We start from the raw sequence: 24,223 nt of genomic DNA on the forward strand, positions 1-24,223 counted from the left end.
GTTACTAATGAAGAAGAAAGGAATGCGCAAGTCAAAATATTGGTTGTTGAAGTAATATCAGTATCCCCCATCCTGAGCCGAGTGGCCCCTCGTGGCTGTACGTTGTTCGGTTCCGTTTATAAAAACATTATGAGTGTTCACTAAGATGGCGAAATGTTAAGTTGTATACATTGAAATGGAGTGGCGAAATGTTGCAAGTGTTACCATTAGGAGTATTCGCAGCCCAATAGTGAATAAACTTATAGTGAATATAAAGTACGATTAGTGTATAAACCAAATAAAAATGCGTGAATTCAAAGTAGTTGTTCTCGGCTCGGGTGGGGTTGGAAAAAGTGCATTAACTGTTCAGTTCGTTTCTGGGTGTTTTATGGAAAAATATGACCCGACTATTGAGGATTTTTATCGAAAAGAAATTGAAGTAGACAATTCGCCGTGTGTGTTGGAAATCTTAGACACGGCAGGTACAGAACAATTCGCTAGCATGCGCGACCTCTACATAAAGAATGGACAGGGTTTTGTCGTAGTGTACAGTTTAACAAACCACCAAACTTTCCAAGATATCCGCCCTATGAAGGAACTCATTACCAGAGTTAAAGGGACAGAGCGAGTTCCTATCCTCCTAGTCGCTAATAAGGTGGATTTGGAGCACCAGAGAGAAGTAGATATTGCGGAAGGAAACGTCCTTTCCCAACAATGGGGATGTCCTTTCCTCGAGGCAAGTGCTAAGAACAGAACCAACGTCAATGAGGTATTCGCAGAAATCGTTCGCGAGATGAACTTTAGCCCCGAAAATAAAAAACCAAGTTACTGCTGGTGTACCGTGCTCTAATATCAATCTATTCTTCATTTCGCCCTGTATAATTTGTTTTGTTCTGTTTAGTTCCATTTTTTAATATTCATCTACCTACGTTGGGAACAATGACACTTGCTTTAATTAATTTTGAATGCAAAACTGATGATTTTCGTTTTTTTTTCTGCCCCTAAGCGGTATACCCAATAGTTTTCACGCTATTTATTCCTGTATTTATCATCTTTACTGTCTAAAATTTTTTATTATAAATGCTCATTCATTCTAGTATACTACTCGAGAAATGGCTTAGAAGTGCACAATATTCTATATTTTTATACATTGAACAAAAAAATCTTCGTAAATGATGCATAAAAATGTATTTTATTTACTAGTTTTTTAAACTGAACCATATCTACCGTATAAGATCTATTGATAGTGCCTGAAAAGAAAAAACACTGCGACTAAAAACAAGAAGAAAACGCACGGATGATGGTGGTACTTCTTTCGGCCTAAAAGTACTTTTTCCATGTCAACTAACAAGTCGATGGGCCTCCCAGTGTATTCGCAATGCGAATATTTCATCCTACATACCTAATAATGAGAGCTCATACTGTATATATTATAACAATTTTATCAAAGATCTGTGTTTGTAACATAGGAACTTTTTTTTTCAATCAAAAAGTGATGTATGCTTGGAGATGCGTGCCTGCTGATAACTAATAAATGTTTTTGTAAGAAAATATTGATATGTTGCTGATAGATTGTGTGTTCTGAGAGCCAAAAAGGATTTGTGATATATACGTATTATAATAAAGTTTAAGTGGAAAAGTTACCGTTTTTTCATTTTGTGTTAACCAGTGAAACGTCCCATTTTTAATTGTTGCAGTGAAGTAAACACTAGGTATGTAATTATAAAAAAAATTCAAATATCGTTGGTGTCAGTGTAAAATGTATTTTATAAAATTTTTATGGCTGCCTTTATTTTTGAATAAAAATGAATTCAAATTACACATGAGTCAGTTGGAACTTTTGAATTTAATGATTCATTTCTTAATAATATTCACATTTTATTCGAAAATATATTGGTAGCTATAAAATATAAACTTGAAAATATATATTGGTCTTTTAAAAAAGTTAATTTTTCCTTTATTTGGATGATTGTATGAATTTTATAAACTTATATTGCTAATTTGATAATAAATTTATATATTTAGCAAATATTAGCTTAAACAAAAACAAAAAACAAGTAACGTATGTACGATTTTCAACTGTTCTGGTAAAAATGGGAATGTTTAGGTTTGGCCAAATAATGTTAGCACTTAAACATGAGAATTAAGAACTGTTAAAGTTAAAATTTTGAATTAATTACATATGTATAAGAACAACGAAATAAAAACATGAACAATATAATCTCTAAATAAAAAATGGCAGGTGTCACTAAAACTATTTATTGCCGTATTTAAATAGTTAGGAACGAATTTTTTTTAAGAAATTGTGATCTCTATAATTTTTTAAAGCCTTAACGAATCGGAGTTTTTTTCTAAAATCAAATGCCAGGAGCTGGGGTACAAGATATAATATTTGAAATTTATCAATAATTTTGAATCAAACTTCATAAAATTTATTACAAAGTTTCATCTTTAGTGACATTGAACACTAAAATGGCAGCGTGTATTACTACAAAAGACTATAACATTATTGTGCTTAAAAATGTATATACAAAATATGATTTATATTTGTTTCCACAGATTCATTATAATTTTATTCTATAATAAAGTGTATTTTTTATTTTATATATATATATATATATATATATATTTTACATAAACAACCAAGATATGGTTTTTTATTGTTACAATTATTTCGCCTTTACCTACGCATAGGGCAATGAATTATGTGGTCTATTCTAAAATAAATATTATTCTATATGGTAATTTGCATGATTATTTGCAGCATTTAAATCTAATGAAAAAAATGTCTGTTTATAGCATCCTCCTAGTCTTTATAAAAACACATTTGAAATCTGATCAAACAGGCATGTTAGAAACCAGGAAAAAGAAATAAATTATTAATGCTGTGAACAATTGAAAGCTGTTTTTTTCATTTTTCATGAAACATCCAGAAATTAAATATGTTAATAGTGGAAAAAGTTGACCTGGTAAAAGAATATACTAGCTGAGAAACTTGAGATAATGGTTCAGCTAGACAACTCTTTTGGTCAACTGGAAATGAGATAATAATTGTAGCCAAGATTGACAATTATAATATATGGTGTTCAAACAGTATTCAATACTCTGAGACAATGTCATGATTTTTTTCTACATATATCTAACCTTCAAAAACGGGTATCTATAATTTCAGCTGATGTTTTTGAATATGCATAGGTTTTTCCTTGATATTTGACCAAGTTTGAAGTCTCCTATTTCCTCTTCTGTGAGGCCCATTAACGTCTTCCTATTATTGCAGCTCAATGCTTATTTTGGCTTGGCTTTTTCTACATACATCTCAACCTCATATAAACCCCTCTCTATTATTGAAGCTCAATGCTCCAATTATTTTGGCGTAAGTTTTTGAATATGCATAGGTTTTTCTTTGATATTTGAGCAAGTTTGAAGCCTCGTATTTCCATTCCTGTGAGACCTACCAACTTGATTTTTTTCTATATACATCTCGACTTCATAAACACCTCTATATCATTGCAGCTCAATGCTCCAACTATTTTGGCTTTTGGAATTTTTAAAGATTCATAAGTTTTCGTTAATAATTGAAGAAGTTTGAAGCCTCGTAATTCCTCTTCTGCGAGACCCACCAACGTCTCCTGATGTTTTTCTACATCCAATCTTCAGAAACATTTAAGTATTTATGATTACAGCTCCAATAAGTTTGGCATGAGTAATGTTTAACAGTACAGACCAATTTGAATGCTGTAAGTATCTCCAGATCCATGGCGAAAAAACCAGTGGATTTTTGATAATAAATTACAATGCCGGCAAGATGTTTGTGTTACTTTAAAGCGTAATAAATATGTCTGATAAAAATTTATGGTATTTGCTTAGTTATGTTAGTCATTATCTCGTTGGCACATATTCTATTAAAAAGTCTAACTGGTGTTTTGGAATTTTGAAACAATTAGAAAGATGATTGGATTACTAAAATTTGAAACCAGATGCAGATTCAAATAATTCTTCTGCGAGGTGAAAAGGAGACTTATTTAAAAAAAAGTAATTATCAAAGAGTAATTTCATGTGCCTACGACGTATTTGTAGGTCAATTGGACTGCCAGCTCATTTTTATAAATATTTTTGTTTTCTTTACAAGGTAAGTATCAAGTTAGTAGGTCAAACAATTTAATAATTTTTTAAATGATTGTGCCAATACAAAATTATTCATTCAAAAAGATATTTTAAAACTACAAGAAAATAAAATTACTTTTATTTATAATCATCATCTGAAACAAATACAGAGTGTTCTAAAATACGTTACAGCGCATTAAACCCATGTAAAGAACATTTCATTTTACAAAAAAAAAATAAATTCATTTATGAAAAAACCATTAACAAGATATTTGCTTTGTTGCTGCTGTACATCCTCAAGACAAAGTTGAATTTTCCATCGACAAGAGTCTATTCTTCGCGGATTTTATTGGTTAAAACTACTTAGAGACGTGTTATATAACCTTTCTTGAAGAATTAGGACTCCTAGGCGGCGTTTCTGATAACCACCGCTTAGGTATCCAGGGAAAATGGCTATAATGACTTTCACGAAAAGGTACAGTCCCGGTAACATGTTGGAAAACAAATCCAAAGGCGCTCATTGCAGACCATACCGTAATTTTGGTAAATGGCAGTGATCTTTAAAACTTCACAGATGACCAACAGCTGGTTTTGCTTATTTACCAAGCAGTCCAGAGGAAAGACCACCTCTTAGCAAAGTAATATACCGTTGAAAGTGTGAACTAATGTATTCATAAACGGCGATACACCAAATCCTTTGTGAGTATGTTATGAACAGCCATTTTTAATAAATTCAAGGCCGACGCGTTATTTTCACAAATCTCTAGCAAACTGTTGGTTTTGTATCCGTATTTAATATCTGATTAACCTCGTCGGATGTGCATTATTTAGGTATGTTGTGAAGGTTAAACCTTCAATGTAGCTGCTTTGACTTTCAATCTACATAAATGTACTTCTACAAGTTCGCTTAATATTTGATAAATAAATGGAGGAAGCTTTCCAGTAAAAGCAAAAAAATTATTGATGGTAAGAATGATTCGTGGGTATGAAGGCAATTAACTGAATGTAAAAGTAAGTATGCTGATAGGGAGAGGGGCTTCAATCTTTCAAGATTCAAAAAGAATATTGAATGAAAACATTTTTCTAATATAAAGATTTTTTTCTTAGTATTCCAAAAAAACTATATTCTAGGAGACAATCAGGATATCAAAATAAGTCTTTATTGGAAATTCGATTAGATTATTAAAAGAAAAAGAGAGTTTTATGTTTTTTTAATAGTATGTTCAGTTTTTACTTTCAACAAGTTTTAGATATGTCATGGAACTCGCCGCCTCTGCTTGGATTTGTGTTTATTTCTAGAATTAAGAGGACGTGGGAGTTTCGTTATAAAAATTGTTATCTTCAACTTTGTTGTTTCGCAGTACATTAGACTTTAATCAAAAACATTATTTTCGTAACAACCTCAAACAGTATAAAAATAAAATGTCATCACACACGACAGAAACGACAGTTGGGTATTCCACACACAGTCATTAGGAAATTTTTTCCAAAAGAATGAAACGCGAATTACGGAAACAAATCTGACAACTAATAAGAAATCAGAGAATAGAAGCAGATTCATTTATCAGTTCCAGTCACATAGAAAGAAAATTTATTTTTATATACGAGGATATATTTAAAAATTCTTAGCCTACTACAGAACTAAACAAAATCTCAATGTCAAAATATTTTATTGCTCAACATATTCTCCTATTAATTATATACATTTATTACGGCGAACCTGCAACGTCTCTAGACCTTTGAAAAAATGTAAATTCTACAAACTGTTGTGTTGTTGCGTTGTCTCTGAAAATATTTTGGAAATAATTTTATGGTCGATGTGGCTAAGTGGAGCGAGTTAACAAAGCGTAGGGAAGAATGGAAATTATGATAACTGAAAAATGATTGAATAAATCGCTCCATGCCTATTAACTAGTCATTGTGTTGCAACGAGATTTCAGTTTGTATTGGTTAAGTTGTAATCGCTTTAAAAGTAGAAGATTTGTTTATAAATTGTATGCTTTCTTAACCGGTTATTCCATTTTCAAATCCGTAATATTCGAAATAAATCGTTTTATTGCAAATACAAGCAACATACAATTACAAAATCTGAAACATTATTTTTGGCACAGATCGTGTAAATATATATTATGTTCAGAAAAATAAAATTCTATTTGATGTTTTATACAAATTTAAGTATATAATTTGCAAAATTGCCAAAAAAAATGTGCTGAACTAGAGTACTTTGACCTTATTTGACATTTATAAATACTCAGTGACGGAAATATAAAAAGAATAATTTTTTGCCTATAGCTAATTTCTATTATACGAAATATCATTCTAATTTTCATTTTTGATCAGATAATGTGTAATGGACTTGACAATAACCGAGGCGGTTTTGAAATTTCGTACAACATTTTGTATGACCTCAGGGGTTATTTCATTAATTTTTTTCGTTATTCTAACTTTTAAATCAGCAATATTGTCAGGTCTATTAAAATATACTTTAAATAACCCCATAAGAAGTATTGAAGGAGTCAAATCGGGGGATCTAGCCGGCCATTCAATCGTTCCGCGTCTTCTAATTCACATATTGGGAAAAAAAATAATTTCTAACTGTACGTGCAAAATGCAGAGGAGCTCCATCTTTTTTGAAGTAAATAGATCTATCTCAGTTGGATGATTAACATCGGAAAAAAGTCTTTGAAATGTAGGCACTAAGAAGCTGATCAAAAAATATAGATAAACCACACTATTAACTGTTCCCTCAAAAAAAGGGCCAATAATTTTATTGTTAATGTTACCAGCCCAAACGTTCGCTTGTTTAGGATATTGATTGTGAACCTCAACAATCCAATGAGGATTTTCTATGCTCCAGTTTTGTTAGTTAACCATTTCTTTTAAATGAAACGTCGTTTCATCAGGAAAAACTATTTTGTTTATGAGCTGTAAATCAGCGTTCATTCTGTCCATCACAATTTTCATACTGTAAATTGTCAATTTAAGAATAAAAATCGACCTGTTTCAGGTTTTTTTCACATAGTACACAATAAAGCTAAAATTTAATTTATTTCATAAATATGGACCGCATTGTATAATTTCCAGCATACAGGGCTTTTGACCTCTGAAAACCTTTTCCTAAACTTTCATTAGCTCAGGTGCATTTATGAAAATTCCAAGAAATATTTGGATTTTGTGATAACATTTAAATCCACCGAACTAAGTTTTGAAAATTGGGTTTAATTACTCTATCATACATAAAAATAGATTATAAAAATTTAATATATTCAGAAACGAATAATAATTTAAAAGGAAGAAAGAAAGAAATTTGATTTTTTCAGTTGAATTTCGTCTCGCCCATCTCAATGCAACTGACAATTTGCAAGAAGCATTCGCACCAGCTACAATCTTTTTATTATTTATTTTCTTTGTAGGATATTTGAACCAACTCGATAAAACGAGATCTTAACTTTTTAAATACAGGATGGGCCACAGTACGCTTCAGGCGAAAGAATCGTTAAGATATCTCTTTTACTTATAGACCAGTTTCTCTATATTTCAGTATTTACAACATATTGTGTCAATATACAATCAAATATTCTAATTATTGTTCAACAGAAGTTGGATGGTATTCAAGATTAGCAAAAATACAGTCCTACATAGACCTGGTAGTTAGTAATAATTTAAATTTTAACACAATTATATTTTTATAATAAGGAGGGATTTTCTTTGCGAACATGGTATCACTAATTTGGGGAGAGTACGATTTCCATTGCGCCACGATTTGGTTTAATTAGGCCAAAATCAATCGAAAATGAGGAATGAAATTTTTTGATATCTCCTTTTGTTTTCGAGATATCGATACTTAAAGTTTTAATCACACGTTAGTTCAAAATTCGCTTTATGGCGTTCAATACTTCGTTTCAAATGAATATTTTATCACTTCAAATTCAATATGAATCTTGTATTTCAATAGACGAAAGTTTTTTACTTAATTTTTATATTAGTTACCCTGATACTCCAAGATTATATTGAAAAAAACAGATTTTTATAGCAAAATGAGCCATTTGTGATAACTTTCATCATTGTGTGATGAATATAACTTAACATAAGATAAATACATGGATAATTTGATATTTTTCATAAAGAATTGTCGGCTGTTTTTCATTATTTATAACATATTTAACGATAGTTTGAAGATTTAAATAGTCATTTTATATAAAAATACCTCTTTCGAGAAAAAAGTACGTTATGAATGCTTTGAAAAGTTATTTATTTAGATTAGGTAGTATTTTTATGTATAACTCATTTCTATAATAAATAAATTTAAAAAATTGTGTAGAAATATACATATGGCGTAGGTGCAGCTGGGCCGTATATAAATAGACTAGACCTTTTACAAACGGACTAGACAGTTCATTAAAAGACAAGCTTTTTACACATATAAACTAATATCCTCAGTCCTTTTCTATACGGACTAGTCCTTTTATATATGGTCTATTTTTCATAAACGGTCTGTAACATATACAAATATTAAAACAAATTGTTCCAACTCCAAGTATCGATATCTCGAAAACTAAGTGAAATATCGAAAAATTTTAATCTTCATTTCGATTTACAAAATAGCATAGTCAATTCCAGGCGCCAAGGCAATCGTACACGTGCCACTAATTTTTGTTATACTGTAAATGTTATATGAAAGAAGCTTTATTTAGTATTGAACTATTACTTAAACTGGTAACTAAAACATTAATTTCTAACTTGAAAATTGAACGATAAATGGTGTGATTCCTAGTAACACTTCACCGAGACTTCAATTCAAGCGCTTGATCCTTCCTTTCATACTTCTATAAATAACAAGTATAGGACAATCTATTACAATTCAACAATAAATTCAATCTAAATAATGACGAAGAAGGTGGGTGGTCATAATTTAGTGAAGCTTTCCGCAGCTCTAGAGCTGGCCTAAAATGAGAGAACCACCTATTTACTAAATTTCTATTTCTATGACTCACTTGTCAACCTACGCATTTTAGTTTGATAAACGATAAAAGTAATGTATTCACAATAATTATCAAAATACATTATTACTAAGAATAATGGTAATCTTATAAGTATTAAACGATAAATTATAAAATAAATACAGATATTATAGACTTAAAGTCAATTCGATTTTAATGACTGTCTACAAAATGTTAGTTAGATGCACTAAAATAAGAGGGTATTATAATAATGGGTCCACTTAAATTATGGTCCCATTGTTTTTATACGAATAAAGTTTTAATCAATCCAAGGTTTGCCGTACATGTTTTAAATCACAAGTTGTTATCTCAAAGTATAAATATTGGTTTTGTAAGTAATCTGTAGACGGGATATTTTAGAGGTTGTTTCGTAATCAATTTAGTTATTTCTATAGTTCCATACAGAATATACAACATAAGCATAAAAATGAAGCGAATTTTGAATAATTTCGATAAATAGTCTTGTCAATTTTTTGAAAATATTTTTTGACAAGTGCGTCGCCAGCTTATGACTAAGGGGGGGCAATGGGGCAATATTATGGAGGATAAAAAATATGAGCGCCTGGTACAGTCGAGAACATGAAGCGTTACACTTTGGAAGTCTTTGCCTCGATGACGATTGTAATGAGAACGGTCTTAATATCAATACCAATGTATAAAACTTCACAAGAATTCTTTGCAAAACTTTCAAACACTTTATCATTAAAATTATTTAGGTTTTTATTTATTATAGCACTGTGTACACTCATCATGTATAGTCAGACCATTAAAGCGATCTTCAGTCGTGGTGCTTCTTAACCAAGTCTTCTGAGGGTGCTAAAGGATCGCTCTACTGTACAGGTCGTGCATGGTAAAGAGATCAAAATATTTAATGCTTTTTCCGTTTCGGGAAAGAAGGAATTTGTTCTTTTTAGGACATACAACTGTTAGATTTGTTAAATTAAGCCATTCGTGCCAAAATTGCTGCCAAAGTTCGATTTCACTACTAGTATGGTATTACTATACCTCTTCCAGTATTCTGAAGGGCTTTCTGCTGAATGATTGCTTCTATGACGTTGTTGTCCTCCTCTACTTAGACTTCTCGGCAACAACAGCAGCTTCTTTTATTATTTCATCTGTAGAGGACTATATGGTAAAAAGAGGATGTGATGTAGTAGACCAGGTCCTGAAACTAACAACTCTTTTCTGACTTCATGTGAGTGTTTAGACGAAAATATTGTGGTAAACCCAATGAATTAGCTATAGAAGGTGCCAAATGATGGTGTTAGATGACTCCCGACCAAAAAAAAGATTTTATGGAGAAGCTTGTTCAAAAATTAAAAAAAAACAGATCCATGTTTTTGTTAAGCTTTATTTATAATATTCTTCATTTCTAATATCTAATATCGAGACAAATCATCACGAAATATACGAGGATGTATTGATATCCAGTTAGCCTAATAAATTAAAAGAAAAAAGATGCTCACCGAAATTGTGAAAATCGAAAAATTGAAGTATCGAACCATCATCAAGTACTTGTATTTAAAAGGGTTAAGAGGTAAGGGGCCATCCATAAAGTACGTCACACGAATTTTAGGACTTTTGAACCCCTCCCCCCGTCCTTGTCACAGGTTGTTACATTTTTATAACCCCCCCTCCTGATGTGACGTCACACATTATTTAAATTTATGTATGTATTTAAAATTAATCGAGAGAAAACAGCTATTTTCATTTTTTACTTATTTTTATTAAATAATAATCTAATGAAATCAACAAGTCCAACATTTCATAAAATTTCATCAATTCACATCCAAACTTTGCGTTTTAGTATTTTAAATTTCAACATGTGACGTCACAAAACTATTGACCCCCCATGCCCCTTGTCACACGATGTCACACTTTGGTGATACCCTCCCTCCTCATTAACGTGTGACGTACTTTATGGATGGCCCCTAAGCAGATTTACGAAGATATGCTTTGCGAAAAATTGGACTGCAAGTTTCAAACGAGGTAAAATTCCCATTGAAGATGATGATCGATCGGAAAGACCAATTTCTGTGTCAGTCCCCGAAAATATCTATGCAGTTCATGACATGATTGTATCAGACCGTCGAATTGGGCTAAAAAGGATCTGATATGAAGCACTGAATATTTCATACGAACGCGTTCATCATATAGTTCACGTCGATTTGGACACGAGAAAAATTGCTGCAATTTGAATGTTGACCAAAAGCGTGCAAGGGTAGAAGCATCGCGTTCGATCTGTGCTCGATTTGAAAACGATGTAGACTTCTTAAACCGAATTGTTACTATGGATGAGGCTTGAGTACATTTCTACGATCCAGAAACAAAGCAACAAATGATGGAATAGCGACACTCTGGTTTTCCAAAACCTAAAAAGTTACGTGTCCAAAAATCTGCTGGAAAAGTTCCTGCTTGAAGTTTTTAGAATTGTTATGGAGTAATCATGATTGATTTTTTTGTATAAGGGTAGAACAATAATTGGAGATTACTAGTCGGCATTACTGACCACTCTACGGGAAAAAATTAAAGAGAGAAGACGGGATAGCTATCCAAAGGTGTTTTGTTTTTGCAGGACAACGACCCTGCACACAAATTATATGTTACCTTGCAAAAAAATCGTGATTTAGGGTTTGAATTACTAGAACACCTCTCTTATTCACCAGATTTGGCTCCGTCCGACTATCATCTCTTTCCTCAACCGAAAAAAAATTTAAAAGGTCGTAAATTTTCTTCCAACGAGGAGGTAATAAAAGCTGTGGAGGTCTGGTGTGCAGAGCAAGAAGAAATATTTTTTTTCTAGAGACGTTGCAGGTTCGCTGTAATAAATGTATCCAATTAAGAGGAGAATATGTTGAGTAATAAAATATTTTGAAATTGAAATTTTGTTTGGTTCTATAGTAGGCTAAGAATTTTTCAATATATCCTTGTATTTATACCAATTGGATTGGCAGAGCATTTTTCATTTATGTATTTCAGGAAAAAATGTCGATGTTTGATAACAGACCGGTGCAGTGCAATGTACTTACGAAAATAGTCAACATACTTCCCAATAATACAAAAAGAATTAGTGATTTTCGTTAGTTGTATGACCAATGATTTATTTGTTATTTCGATTATTTCTACCAATAAATTACGCAATTCTTCACGCCGACAGGGTCTAAATGATCCGAGAATAGTTGCAAACTTAACCATCAAGTATTTCTCACCTGGTGCCTCTTTTATAAACATTTCATTTTTATGTATGAGAATTTTTGGATTTTTATGCGATCGCCTTCACTTTTCCTTTCTAAATATGCCATTATCTTGAAACATTTCTAACATCAACACCATTTTCAACATCAGTCGCTTGACTTAATCATTGAAAATTTGCTCCACAAATTTGCTGAGTTCCACATTTTTTATATTTTTTTCTGTAACTGCACTAAGAAAACAAGTTTATTGAAGTTCCCTGGAATATTTTGCAATTTAGTTAGGTTAGGTATATGTAGTATCGTACTGCTGAGCTAATTTTTAAGTTGGACTTCTTGTAGACTCTTTAATATCCACAGGAACAATCAAATCAATACTTTTATTAATTATTCTACTATCGACAAATATATTAAGCAGTTACGAATCAGCGACAAAAATGCAATTTGAAGTTTAATTTAAATTAAATATCCTGGACTGTGGGGAATTGTACAAAAGCGTTTCCATCGTCATTTCTTATAGAAAAAAGTTTTAGTGCTGTTACAAACTTATTAATAAAAAAAGGAGCAGATTGCATATCACAGAACTGGGATATTTTCGGTTATTTCTGACAAATCTCAAGCAAAATTATTGTCAATCCATCAAGTACACCCAAGTACTTACAACACAAGAAAACATACTTTCTTTTCACCATTACGTATGGGAAGTTTCCTAAATAAAATTTGTGAGAATTGAATGGTTATTATGCTGTGAGTCACTGTAGATTTAAAAAAAGTTGGATAGTCACTTTTTCGATTGGCCAACTTTGCTTTTTTGGTATCCACTCACAGCACAATCAATTAACATTTGATTGAAAATTTATTTAGTTGATTTTATTATCAAATAATTAACCCTATTAAGCAATCAATTCTAGCTTTTTTTTTTCGAAAACTGTTAATTCGTCGTTGAAACTTCGCTTTTCTTCGAGATTTGGAAATTGGTAGTAATGGGACAAAAAAGTTTGGGAGCCTATGGCATCGTAAAGTCATGTTGAATATTATAGATTTTTACTACCAAATATTTGTCTGTTGTGTAAATAAAAATTTATTTTTCTTGGTTAGTAAAGAAATACAAGTCCTTCTTGAAAAATCAATAAATCACAAAGTGATTCATTTTATTGAACGGCACAATAAACTTATTTACGATGCGTATTGTTTGGGATTTATACCATTGTGGAAGATTTTGATTCAATTTATTGTTAAAGGCACGTTTAATATGCATTGTTCTGTTGAACGCTGCACTCAAATGTCCATAAATTGAAAAGAATATTATCAGTTCTGCTTATTATTCAATTTTAATGATTTCCTCTTTTTACTGTACAGAATTAATTGATGAATTCATTAAAAAAGCAGATACAAAATGTACAGTTTAAACAGAAATACTAAATTTTGTGCTCTTCGCATATTAAACGATCAGCTCGATTCTCTTTTTGTTTCAAAGTTGGCACTGTACTTCGTAAATTTTGTTTTTTTATTATTCAGCTCAAACATTTCACGATTTTTTTAATTAAGCCAAGCTGTTAGGCTTTTTCACTTGATAAAAATACTGACAGCAAACTGATTATATGAAAAAATGTATTTTGGACGATTTTTAATCCGTTGAGATAAGGATGCGCCAACTCGGGGCGGGTATATTTGAGGTCCGAGTACATAATACAACTCGCGATAAATTCATAAAGAGTATTACCTGTAATTTAGTACCTACGTAGGTACTGACGTTATAAAATAGAGAAATGATTTTTTAAAATTTGCGGAGGCTGTAATCTGTAAAATTCCATACAACATAATAATTGACACTTGCAATTAGTTAGATTAGGTTAGGTTAACCAAATTAAATAATAGATTATGAATTCGTGAAACAGGTATCTTATAGATCAAAAACAATAACTCGTTGATGATTCAGAGCAGCTTTTGACCATGTTTACACGTAATAAATCAGATTTTTTGCATCGATATGTTGAAATATGGATCCATCACTTCATTCCGGAATCGAAACGATCATCATCTGAGTGGACTGCAGCCGGTGAACATCGTCCGAAGAATTCAAAGGAACATCAATCAGCTGGGAAGGTGATGGCTTCAATATTTTAGGATATGACTCCCAGTGCCTACTGGCTATTCTCTGATCTCAAAAAAATTCTCGCCGGTGAGAAATTCAGCTCAAATGTAGAAGCAATTTCTGAAGCTGAAGCCTATTTTGAGGCAAAAGACAAATTCTTCTACAAACGGCATTGAGAAGCTAGAGAAGCGTTGGAATGATTTCATTGTTGATGTATAGAATCGATTTTTGGCAATAAAAGTGTTTTTCTTAGTTAGTCACACGACTTATTGAGTGATGTGTTTTATCATATGTATATATTTAATCTGTGTCCCACTTAATTTAATTATTTTCTTGGTTATTTTATACTTTCGCGCTCCCCTTGTTTGTTGGCTCAAGAAAGTCGAAAAATCATCCGATTTCGATGAATTTTTTTTTAAATCTTCATTTATGAAAAAAATATGGGAATAAAAAAAATGAAAACTTATAATGGTTAGGTTAAGTTAGAGGGGGTATGTTAAAAATTCAGAACAAATGTTCTCATTTGATCTGCTTTTTAAACAAACCGCCCCCGCTCCTTGCCCCATTCCCAATTCTCTTAAACAGTCAACCTTAGTAAGATAATTGTCTTAAGAATGCTTTTTGTTCATATAACTAAAAGGTACAAACGATTATATGTGAGAAAAGGTCAATTTTAAGAGAAACTGTTAATATTTTTAATTGTAAAAACATAATAAATTTTTTTTCAATTTTCGTTTTTTTTGTGTAGATTATGAAAAAAATATAACAACTTTATTTGATTATTTGGAAAAAAGTTATCAACAATTATACGTGAATGAGTGCATTTTCATGAACATTTAAAGCACTGAAACCAATATAAGTTTTCATTCCCATAATTTTTTTCGTAAATCCGCCGTAAAAACGAAAATTTAAAAAAAATCATTGAAATCGGATGATTACGACTGAAATATTTCAAAATAAACATAATCTAATCAATACAATGAAACTTTCTCATGTCCTGCAGCACTTCCGATTGGCCCTGGTTCGGAATTTTGACTGTAGTCGATGTTAACAGCTTTGAAGAAACGCAAACACAATGTCTATTCTCAGCAAATTATGAAATATCTATTGCAAACGATCATATATTAATTTGGGCTACTCCGCTACTGGATTAAAGTGCTTTTTCCAACTTGTTTCATGCCGTGTTGCTAAATTCAGATTCAAGACTCATACGGGTATGAAACACTTTAAATAAAGACCACACACTGAATATGGTGGTAGATAGTTTCTAATGTTTCCTCATTAGGGGAATGAGTAGAAATATCACCATCAAAACAATCCAGTAAATGTTGCATCATGTCATTTGTTACAATTTTGAAACTAAGGTGTTGAAGTATAATGCAAATTTTGTTTTTTTACCTAATTGTCGGGTTAAAAGATAATTACTTTTGACAGTGATCAATTACAAATAATTTTTTTTGTGTCTTCTGAGGTCTATAACCTTTTTGACTGAATATTTTAATAAACTTCCATAGAAAACAAAAGTTTTCAATGAAAATATAAATATTTTCCAAGGTAAGAATGAATGTATTTGGGCATGTACGGAAAATGAATAATAATTTATAAAAAATATTTCAGGCTTCTTCTATTCCTGGTCTATAAAGTTAAATAAATAACTAGTATGCAAGACACTACAAAAAACAACAGGATGTCACGGCATTTGAATAAATAATTAAAAATACAAAAATCTAAGAAACAGCGCTGTCGATATTGGACATTAACATCAAAGAGTTTCCAATTGGCAAATAGTCAAATCGACTTCCTTAAGGATAATGGTGTTTGGATTATTTGGAAACAAACCTACACATTTTTTTTTATTTTGAACATAAATTAATGAAAATAGAATGATTATTAACGGTTGCTATAACGGCATCTCATTGTTAGTCTGCGTGTGAAGGTTAACCATGTCTGATTCAGCGGCGGAGAGTGTAATAAGTTATAAGAGGTTATTGCCCCTTTCATTAGACCCATATTGGAAATATCCTGTAATCTAATCAGATTCTGAAGCGGGATTTGCGCCATCTACAATGTCGAAAGTAAAAACTAAAAGTTCGAAATGTCGCGACTGAGAAAAATATGTTTGGAACAATGGTACTCATCCTAACACATCAAAACTAGTACAATATATAGAGGGTGTCTCATAAGTAATGTCCATTTTCATATGAGAAAATTTCTACGCCTCGATTTGAACATGTCGTAACTTGTCACTACTAGTCTCTAATTACATTACGATTACTTTGTATGTGAGTTGTTATTAACAGAAATAATACTAAACCCTCAATCCCACCAATAAGTCATTTTTTTCTTTAACTTTTTTACATCTTATATGTTTTTTGTGATAATTTGTCTTGATTTTGAAATAACATGTAAAAATTGACGTTTCGACCTACTTCGGTTTTTATCAAAATATGTTATCATACTTTACAGCTATAGGTGTAATGCTAAGTGCTATAACTTATGCCGGATGTTGACAAAGGGATTGTTACGTGAACACCACCACAGCTTTGCCATGAAGTCTACTTTATAATATTCATAAACAGGGGGAATCTCGTTTTATTAACTTTGAAAAGTATCTTCAGGATTTAAAAACATTCAAGAGGAAATAAGAGTAATCAAAACGTTAATTTGACTTGATCCAAATACTTGTAAGTACATTTAACTGGAAAAATATTGTGGCGATCCCCAGACTGTGCCACCAGATTATAATTGTAAAGGGATTTTGAGGATGAAGTTATAAAAGTTCCAACAACGTTTCAGTTCCTTTTTGGTAAATTTTAATTTACGTCACTGGCAGACACTGGTAGCTTTAACGTTTTTGCCAACTAAATTCACTATTAAGTTATTATCACCGTTAAACTTCAAAGTGACAATCACTCTGTAGTGATTATTATTTGCGTAGTGTCAACAAACGTCAAAATTCATTTGAGTTTTACTGTGGTGTCTTAAGTTAAAGCCAAAAAAAGTCGCGAGTTTCCTGTTCTGTTCCGGCATGACCATAATAACCACTTATTCAATTAAAATCACTTTGAAGTTGAAACATCACTGTTTTTACCACTATAGTCACGCTTTGGTTACGTTTTGATCGCTTCCATTTACCCTGATAATTGTGAAAACCACTTTAAAGTGGATATTTTTGCAAGTAGTCATATTTATACGAAAAAATAATGGTCTTTGATACGTTATTTTACAAAATCTACACATCAGAGAAAAATATTAAAAGGAAGTTCTTCAGAACCCAATGATTAATTTTTGTTAGTAATGTTTTTCTTAGTAAATAGATGTTTTTCTCTGTTTCATACCTCAGAAAGTATAACTGATAATTATATTTTTTAAAATAGCATATAGTCATCAACATCTAATATTTCTTCGGCAATAGTAAACTAGTGTTATTATTGATTTTAATTGGTATAATTTCATATAGTTTCAATAATAATATATGTAGAAGACTTTTTTTGTTCTAAAAAAGCCCACCACTGAGTTTTTCATTACAAACTTAAAAGATATGTGTATGAAAACGACGTATAGTTCATGTTTCGTTTTACATTATTATTTCTTTGAAATATCTCATTAAAATGAAGTATCCATTTGAGAATTATTGCGGACGTTACCCCATCTTGCATAAAAAATATTTGAATGCAATAAAAAATGTACTATAATATGATTATCAATACATGTTTATGAAAAAACTTGATAAGAAATACTAGTTCATTAATTTTACTACAAATATCATTCTATTAAGGTCAAGTAAAAAATTTACTTCATATTAATTTTATCGTACTTGACAATAAATAAAAATAATAAAATGATGTGATGCAAAAATTTTACTATATTCGTTGGGTGAAATATTGAAAGTGGTAACCCCATAAGGAAACATTTTTGACCTAGAATTTTTGGTAACATCGTCACCATATTTATAGAAGGCTATGATAACAATATCCACGACTATGTTTACAAAAACAAATGTTTGCGAAAGAGGAATTGTAGACATATTGTTAATTATTGCGAGTTCGTATAATTGTATTAAGCGAAACAAGATGCCTCAATTCAGAAGACAGCTCACTACGTTTTTGACAAGGGACGATTTTTGGGCGTATAATATAGTCAAACAAGCTCAAAAACAGATGAAAGTCCTAATATTATTATACAACGTGTATAGGCTAAAAAAATTAATACATAAATGAAGTTTATTTTTTAAAAATAACATCATCTAATTGACGGCCCTCTCCTATCCTCTAAACGCGAACGCAGATTTGTGAAATCTCTTGTCAATAAATCTGAGGTGATTACTGCCATTTCCTGGCGTATATTTTCCTTTAGCTGACTGATGTCCCTCGGATTGTTCATGTAAAATTTATATTTGAGGTGTCCCCACAAAAAAATCAAGAGGTGTTAAGTCAGGGCTGCGTGAGGGCCAAGGGATATCACCCCTTTTTTGGAAATTAGGAAACATCTGCCTCACAGCCGCCATAGAGCCATTTTATGTGTGACAGGTCGCTCCGTATTATTTTAACCTAGTTCTCGTATCTCGCAAGTTCTGGAGTCAAATATCTCTCTACCATCGCAACATGGCGGTCGGTGTTAACGGTGATACTTCGTCGTCGCGAATCTTTAAATTCCTTCGCATCAGATTGCTGTCCATACCGTTCCTTTCGGACTATGCAGTAGTTTTTGATGTTTCATTTTTCGGTCTAATAACGGTTCAAATGAAAATGAGCCTCATCTAAGAACAGGATGTTGTTAAAAGTGGAAAATCGACTAAAGCATTTCTTCAGCAAATGCCAACCTTGTTCCAAAGTTGGTATCTTTTAATTCCTGTGTTAACTGGAGCTTATAAGAGTGCAGTTTAACATCCAACTTCAAAATTCGCTGTAAACTTCGTCGCGACAAGTTTAAAGCTTCCGATCGTCGTAGACCCATGCGGATTTTCTCGTACTGACTCCAATACTGTCTGTGGTCCTAGACGTTTTCGGACGACCTTTTGCTAGTGATTTAAAAGTGGAACCGGTCTCTTCAAAACGCTTAACCCATATTTCAATTAAATTTGCACTCGGAGGTTCATTAATGTGTTTAATATTCTGAACGATACAGTCGCCTTGTCAAGACGTATGAACGACCGTTCTCATAACCCAAAAAGTGCGTCGTTTTCCACGAGTGCAACTATCCAACCACGCTGGGCTCCCCCCGCACACGCACCGTTTACCTCGCGAAATAAGATGATGCAATATTCACGTTTTATTGCGCCACCCTGTAGTTCATTCGATTTGGAATTATCTATGAACAGAATTTTGGTGCAGTTTTCAGTTTTTTGTAAATAACTCAAAAAGTATTAAAATATTTAAGGAATTTCAAAGTTGCTTGAAAAGAAACTTTCCTATGAAAAAGTTCCAACTCCCGAAACTCTATCTGCATTATTTATAATTTTAATTCAATTCTGAAAATATGGTTGCTCTCAGCTGTTTCGTCATTGCCGTAACTCCCACGGTTACTAATCATCCCGGATTTCGCGATTTCCATTCGCTTGTTCTCCTCGGAACATGGATTGATCTGGGTTTGGGACTTTAGTCTGCTACTAAATCGAAATCATTTTCCACAATCTGCCCTCAAGAGGGGAAGTTTGAAAGAGTTCGTGGATAAAGCCGAAATACAATGACAAGAGCTTGTCAAACAGGTATCAACTAGATGGTTGTCCTTAGGCCCAGCCCTTGAGAATTTTGAATTTAGTTCTTATTTTCTCTATTTGGAGGACGGTTGCCCTAATGTTGGGCTTAAAAGATTTGGACCAAGATCAACCAGAAATATTTGATCATTCGAAGTCCTCATTTCCTGATATAAGCACCACTATAGAAAAACCAAATAGACTTCTACAGAAAACTGAAAAAATCTCTACCGAACTCTTTGCATCTACGAAACATTCAAAAGAACAATTTTTCTGGTTAAAATCTGAGGATTATCAAGAATCGAGCAGATATAGACGTTTTCCAAAGTGCAGTTTCCGATGACCAAACTTGTCACTATTTAGATAAGCATTTTTACTTTAGCGACGAAAACGCTTTAGAGAAAATATCTTGTCTATCCTTAAAAGAGGATATCTCTTTTGAAGGCCTTATAGAAACTGCCACTGCAATTGGTACTAAAAGAAAATGTCCGTAGATAATTTATTCTATACTCTACTATAAAACCATTTTTTTCCTGAAGCTAGCAAGCTGTCAACTTTGACAGTTCAGGAGAATCGGGATCAGATTTTCGCTAAAGCAAAAGAAACGAATTTGGACGTATTAAAAACCGGTGTGTCCTGCGTATCCTTGGTTAATTTTTTGTGTTTATAAAATTGATTTAGTGTCCCGGATTTCTGTCGCCTGGAGTTAGCAACCCTGGTGACGCCGTGACGATAAAATAATTTTTTATGGCATATAATGTTAATTTAATCGTAGACAAAATAACATGTTACTGTTTGAAAATCCACTTTGCATCGTGCACTTTAAAAGTAAACAACGTAAAGACATTGCTAATTAATGTATTAAATACTTATCCATGGAAATAATGCTATTCTTTTTAATTGAAGAGATTTTTAATCGCAATAACACTAAATTTAAAAATCGATGCTAACTATCCGGTTTTGTCGAGTGACTCAGACATCCAAGAATGGATTTCCTTGAATAGCCTTTCAATGACGAACGAATTTTTCAAAATTGTAGGCAATATTATTAACTGTTCTGTATCTAGAATTACAGTAAACATCAATAAAATCATTTAAAATGATTCATTCTAGAACGCATCAATGACTTTTAAGCTCATAAACGTACATTCTACTAGATAAAATTGTGGTTTAGTTAGTTTTTCTTAAACCTTTATACCTAGTTATAGTTAGCAATATTTTGAATATTGTCTGTTTAGTTTCACATAGACAGAGAAATATTTAATCAATAATTTTTTTAAATTTCCTTTTCTTTAGCTTTTCAAGAACTTTCCGTAATCCAATATGAAAATCATGCAGCATTTTTGAAGAATAATTTTATCTATTCTGTGAAATCAATTCTATAAAGTTAATAAACAAACAGAAATTACTGTATTCCATGAATCAAATATTATCATTTTCACCTATTGAATGGTGCAGGTAAACCTGAATTTTCCCAATGACAAAATTAAATCCAACCAACAACAAAGTTTTATAACTGGTAGATTTTACATATAAAAAGATTGCTTCATTACTTTTTTTTTAAATCCAATGCAATTTTATCTCCTATTCAACCACAATATTTTTTCTGTTTCCGTATTCTTTGATCTTTCGAAAATCTTTGACTGTGTAGATCACAGCATATACTACATTTTAATTTGAAACCTTTCATCAATAGTTTGTTTTTAGATATTGAAAGTTTATGTTTGAGTTCCAACTTTGGATACGTACACACACAAGTCAATAGCTACGAGCTACGTGCTAAGTCTGGTGAATAAAGAGGATGTGAGCCTCATTCTCTTAATTTCTAAGATAACATCAATATTCTGTCTCTATTTTTAAGTTAACGATGTATCAGTATCTGAAAGTGTTTCATTCTTGTTCTCGATTAAATGACACAAGGACTTTTCGAAAGCTATAACCCGGGCTCAACTGATTGCTGATCCAATTTATATCACAGTTTCGGTAGAAATTCAAATTTGAAATATAATCTGCTAGAAATTTTGAATTTTATTATTTTTACTGTGCGTTAGTTCTTCCATAATATTTATTTATTCGTAGTATATTTGTTTTTATGCTAAAGTATCGAAAATTATGGAAACCGTAAACTTCAGTAACCTATCTATGACGATACTCATGAGAATTAATAGTAGACAGTCATTTAAGGGGAATAAATAAAGTTGAAATTTCTCAAAACCATAGAAAAGAGAAACAACCCGTCAGCTGATTGCATTTACCAGGAGACAAAAGGATCATATCATATGACTACGATCCGACAGTTTCCGAATAACAATGAACGTTTTCGTAGTTTCCGAAAAGGTTAAACTAGATATTCATACTTGCATAACAACCCAAGAAGCTAAATCGATCCCATATATTTAAGAAATCTTGTGAAAGGTCAAAGTTAGCAAAACTGAGCTTTTATATTTACATAATTAGGAACAAAAGTTGTCCTAATACTTTTCCAATTGTTGAGAAACAAAATTCTGAAAGTTCTATTATTCGTAATAAGTACACGTGTCCACGCCACCTATGAAGTACTTTGTTTTGACTCTGGTGAGTAGGGCAGTTTTAGTGTAAACTTTGTAAAGGGGTACAGTTTGTAGGCTGGTTATCAATAAAGAACGAACACGATCTAAATGTTTACGTTAGTTTGAGTATCACTCCAAAAATACGAGGATGTATTGATATCTAGTTAGCCTAGACGAGTTCCATTCATAAACAAAATATTGCGTTACCATAGCAACGAACAATAACTTATTAGACGTTTCAGTGTAAAGTTTGACGTCAAAAAAGTGAACCAGAGTTACGCAATAAATTAAAAGAAAAAATATTTCCACCGAAATTGTGAAAATCGAAAAATTGGAGTATTGAGCCATCATCAAGTACTACCTGTATTAAAAAGGGTTAAGAGGTAAGCGGATTTACGAAGATATGCTTAATACCCTTGGTGATCAATGCCCTTCGGATGCGACCGTGAAAAATTGAGCTGCAAGCTTCAAAAGAGGCAAATTAAAGATGATGATCAATCGGGAAGGCCAGATTCTGTGTTAGTCCCCGAAAATATCGATCCCCAAATGTTTGAATGTTGACCAAAAGCGTGAAAGGGTAGAAGCCTCGCGTTCGATCTGTGCTCGATTTGAAAACGATGTAGACTTCTTAAACCGAATTGTTACTGTGAATGAGACTTGGGTACATTTCAACGATCCAGAAACAAATCAACAATTGATGGAATGGCGACACTCTTGTTCTCCAACACCTGAGAAGTTTCGTGTCCAAAAATCTGCTAAAAAATTTCTTGCTTGAGCTTTTTGGGATTGCCATGGAGTAATCATAAGTTAAATAACTCAACTTTGTACAAAGCTATGTAAAAAGCAAAAATAAATCAATAAACAAGGTGGTTTCAATAATCTGACTACTGTACTCAACGAATGTCAAACTACTAAGAACCCAATATACGCGTACAAGCAGCCTTAAATACTAAATCCTACCGTCTACAAAAGCTGTAACCAATTATAGAAATAGGTATTCATGGTCATCAATATAATATAAAAGTAATTTGATACGTTTATGGAACTTCAAGTGTGTAAATTACACTTGGAATCACTTAACTATGAGGTTGGTTACCATAAGGCGTGGTCAGTGTTCAACTTACATTAAGTAAAAAATCTTAACGTATACAATAATAACTAGAAATATTCGGTAGACAAGGTAAATGAAATTTATAATCCTGATATAAAAATTATACTATCAGATATATTTTTAATCACCTTGTGAGAATAATAAACATTTATTGATCACATGATTAAGATATGTTTAAAGTTGACTTTTGACAGCACGTGATAACCAATGAAAACTAACAATTTATTTGTTTAAATAACAAATATTTTGCTTACAAATTATCAATTATACGTTGACGTCGTAATTGATACAGAATGTCCCCATTATACATTATTTAGTGTTACATAATAATTATTTAATGTGTAAGTTCAATTCCTATGCTAGATTCATATTCACATTATAAACTATTGAAATAGAAATATATTCATGAAAAACGAGCAGTGAACTAAATTTTCTGAGCTGCACCATTATTTTCATTAATAAAAAAGTAGTTTGCTGAAGTTATTTGTTGTCGTACACG

General features: G+C 31.9%; 1 protein-coding gene across 1 annotated transcript; it reads left to right on the forward strand.

The window, feature by feature from the left end:
* The first annotated feature begins 44 nt into the window (after window positions 1-44).
* Window positions 45-1,622, forward strand: LOC130899074 (ras-related protein Rap-2c). The gene has a single exon (XM_057808852.1). The coding sequence runs from the start codon at window positions 284-286 to the stop codon at window positions 827-829; it is 546 nt and encodes a 181-aa protein (XP_057664835.1). The 5' UTR covers window positions 45-283; the 3' UTR covers window positions 830-1,622.
* The last annotated feature ends 22,601 nt before the right edge of the window (window positions 1,623-24,223 follow it).

The sequence above is a fragment of the Diorhabda carinulata genome, chromosome 1, assembly GCF_026250575.1.
Source record: "Diorhabda carinulata isolate Delta chromosome 1, icDioCari1.1, whole genome shotgun sequence".
Classification (NCBI taxonomy): domain Eukaryota; kingdom Metazoa; phylum Arthropoda; class Insecta; order Coleoptera; family Chrysomelidae; genus Diorhabda; species Diorhabda carinulata.

What these genes read in the sequence shown, in the direction of transcription:
- LOC130899074 (XM_057808852.1), top strand. Translation starts at nt 284, where the DNA reads ATGCGTGAATTCAAAGTAGTTGTTCTCGGCTCGGGTGGGGTTGGAAAA.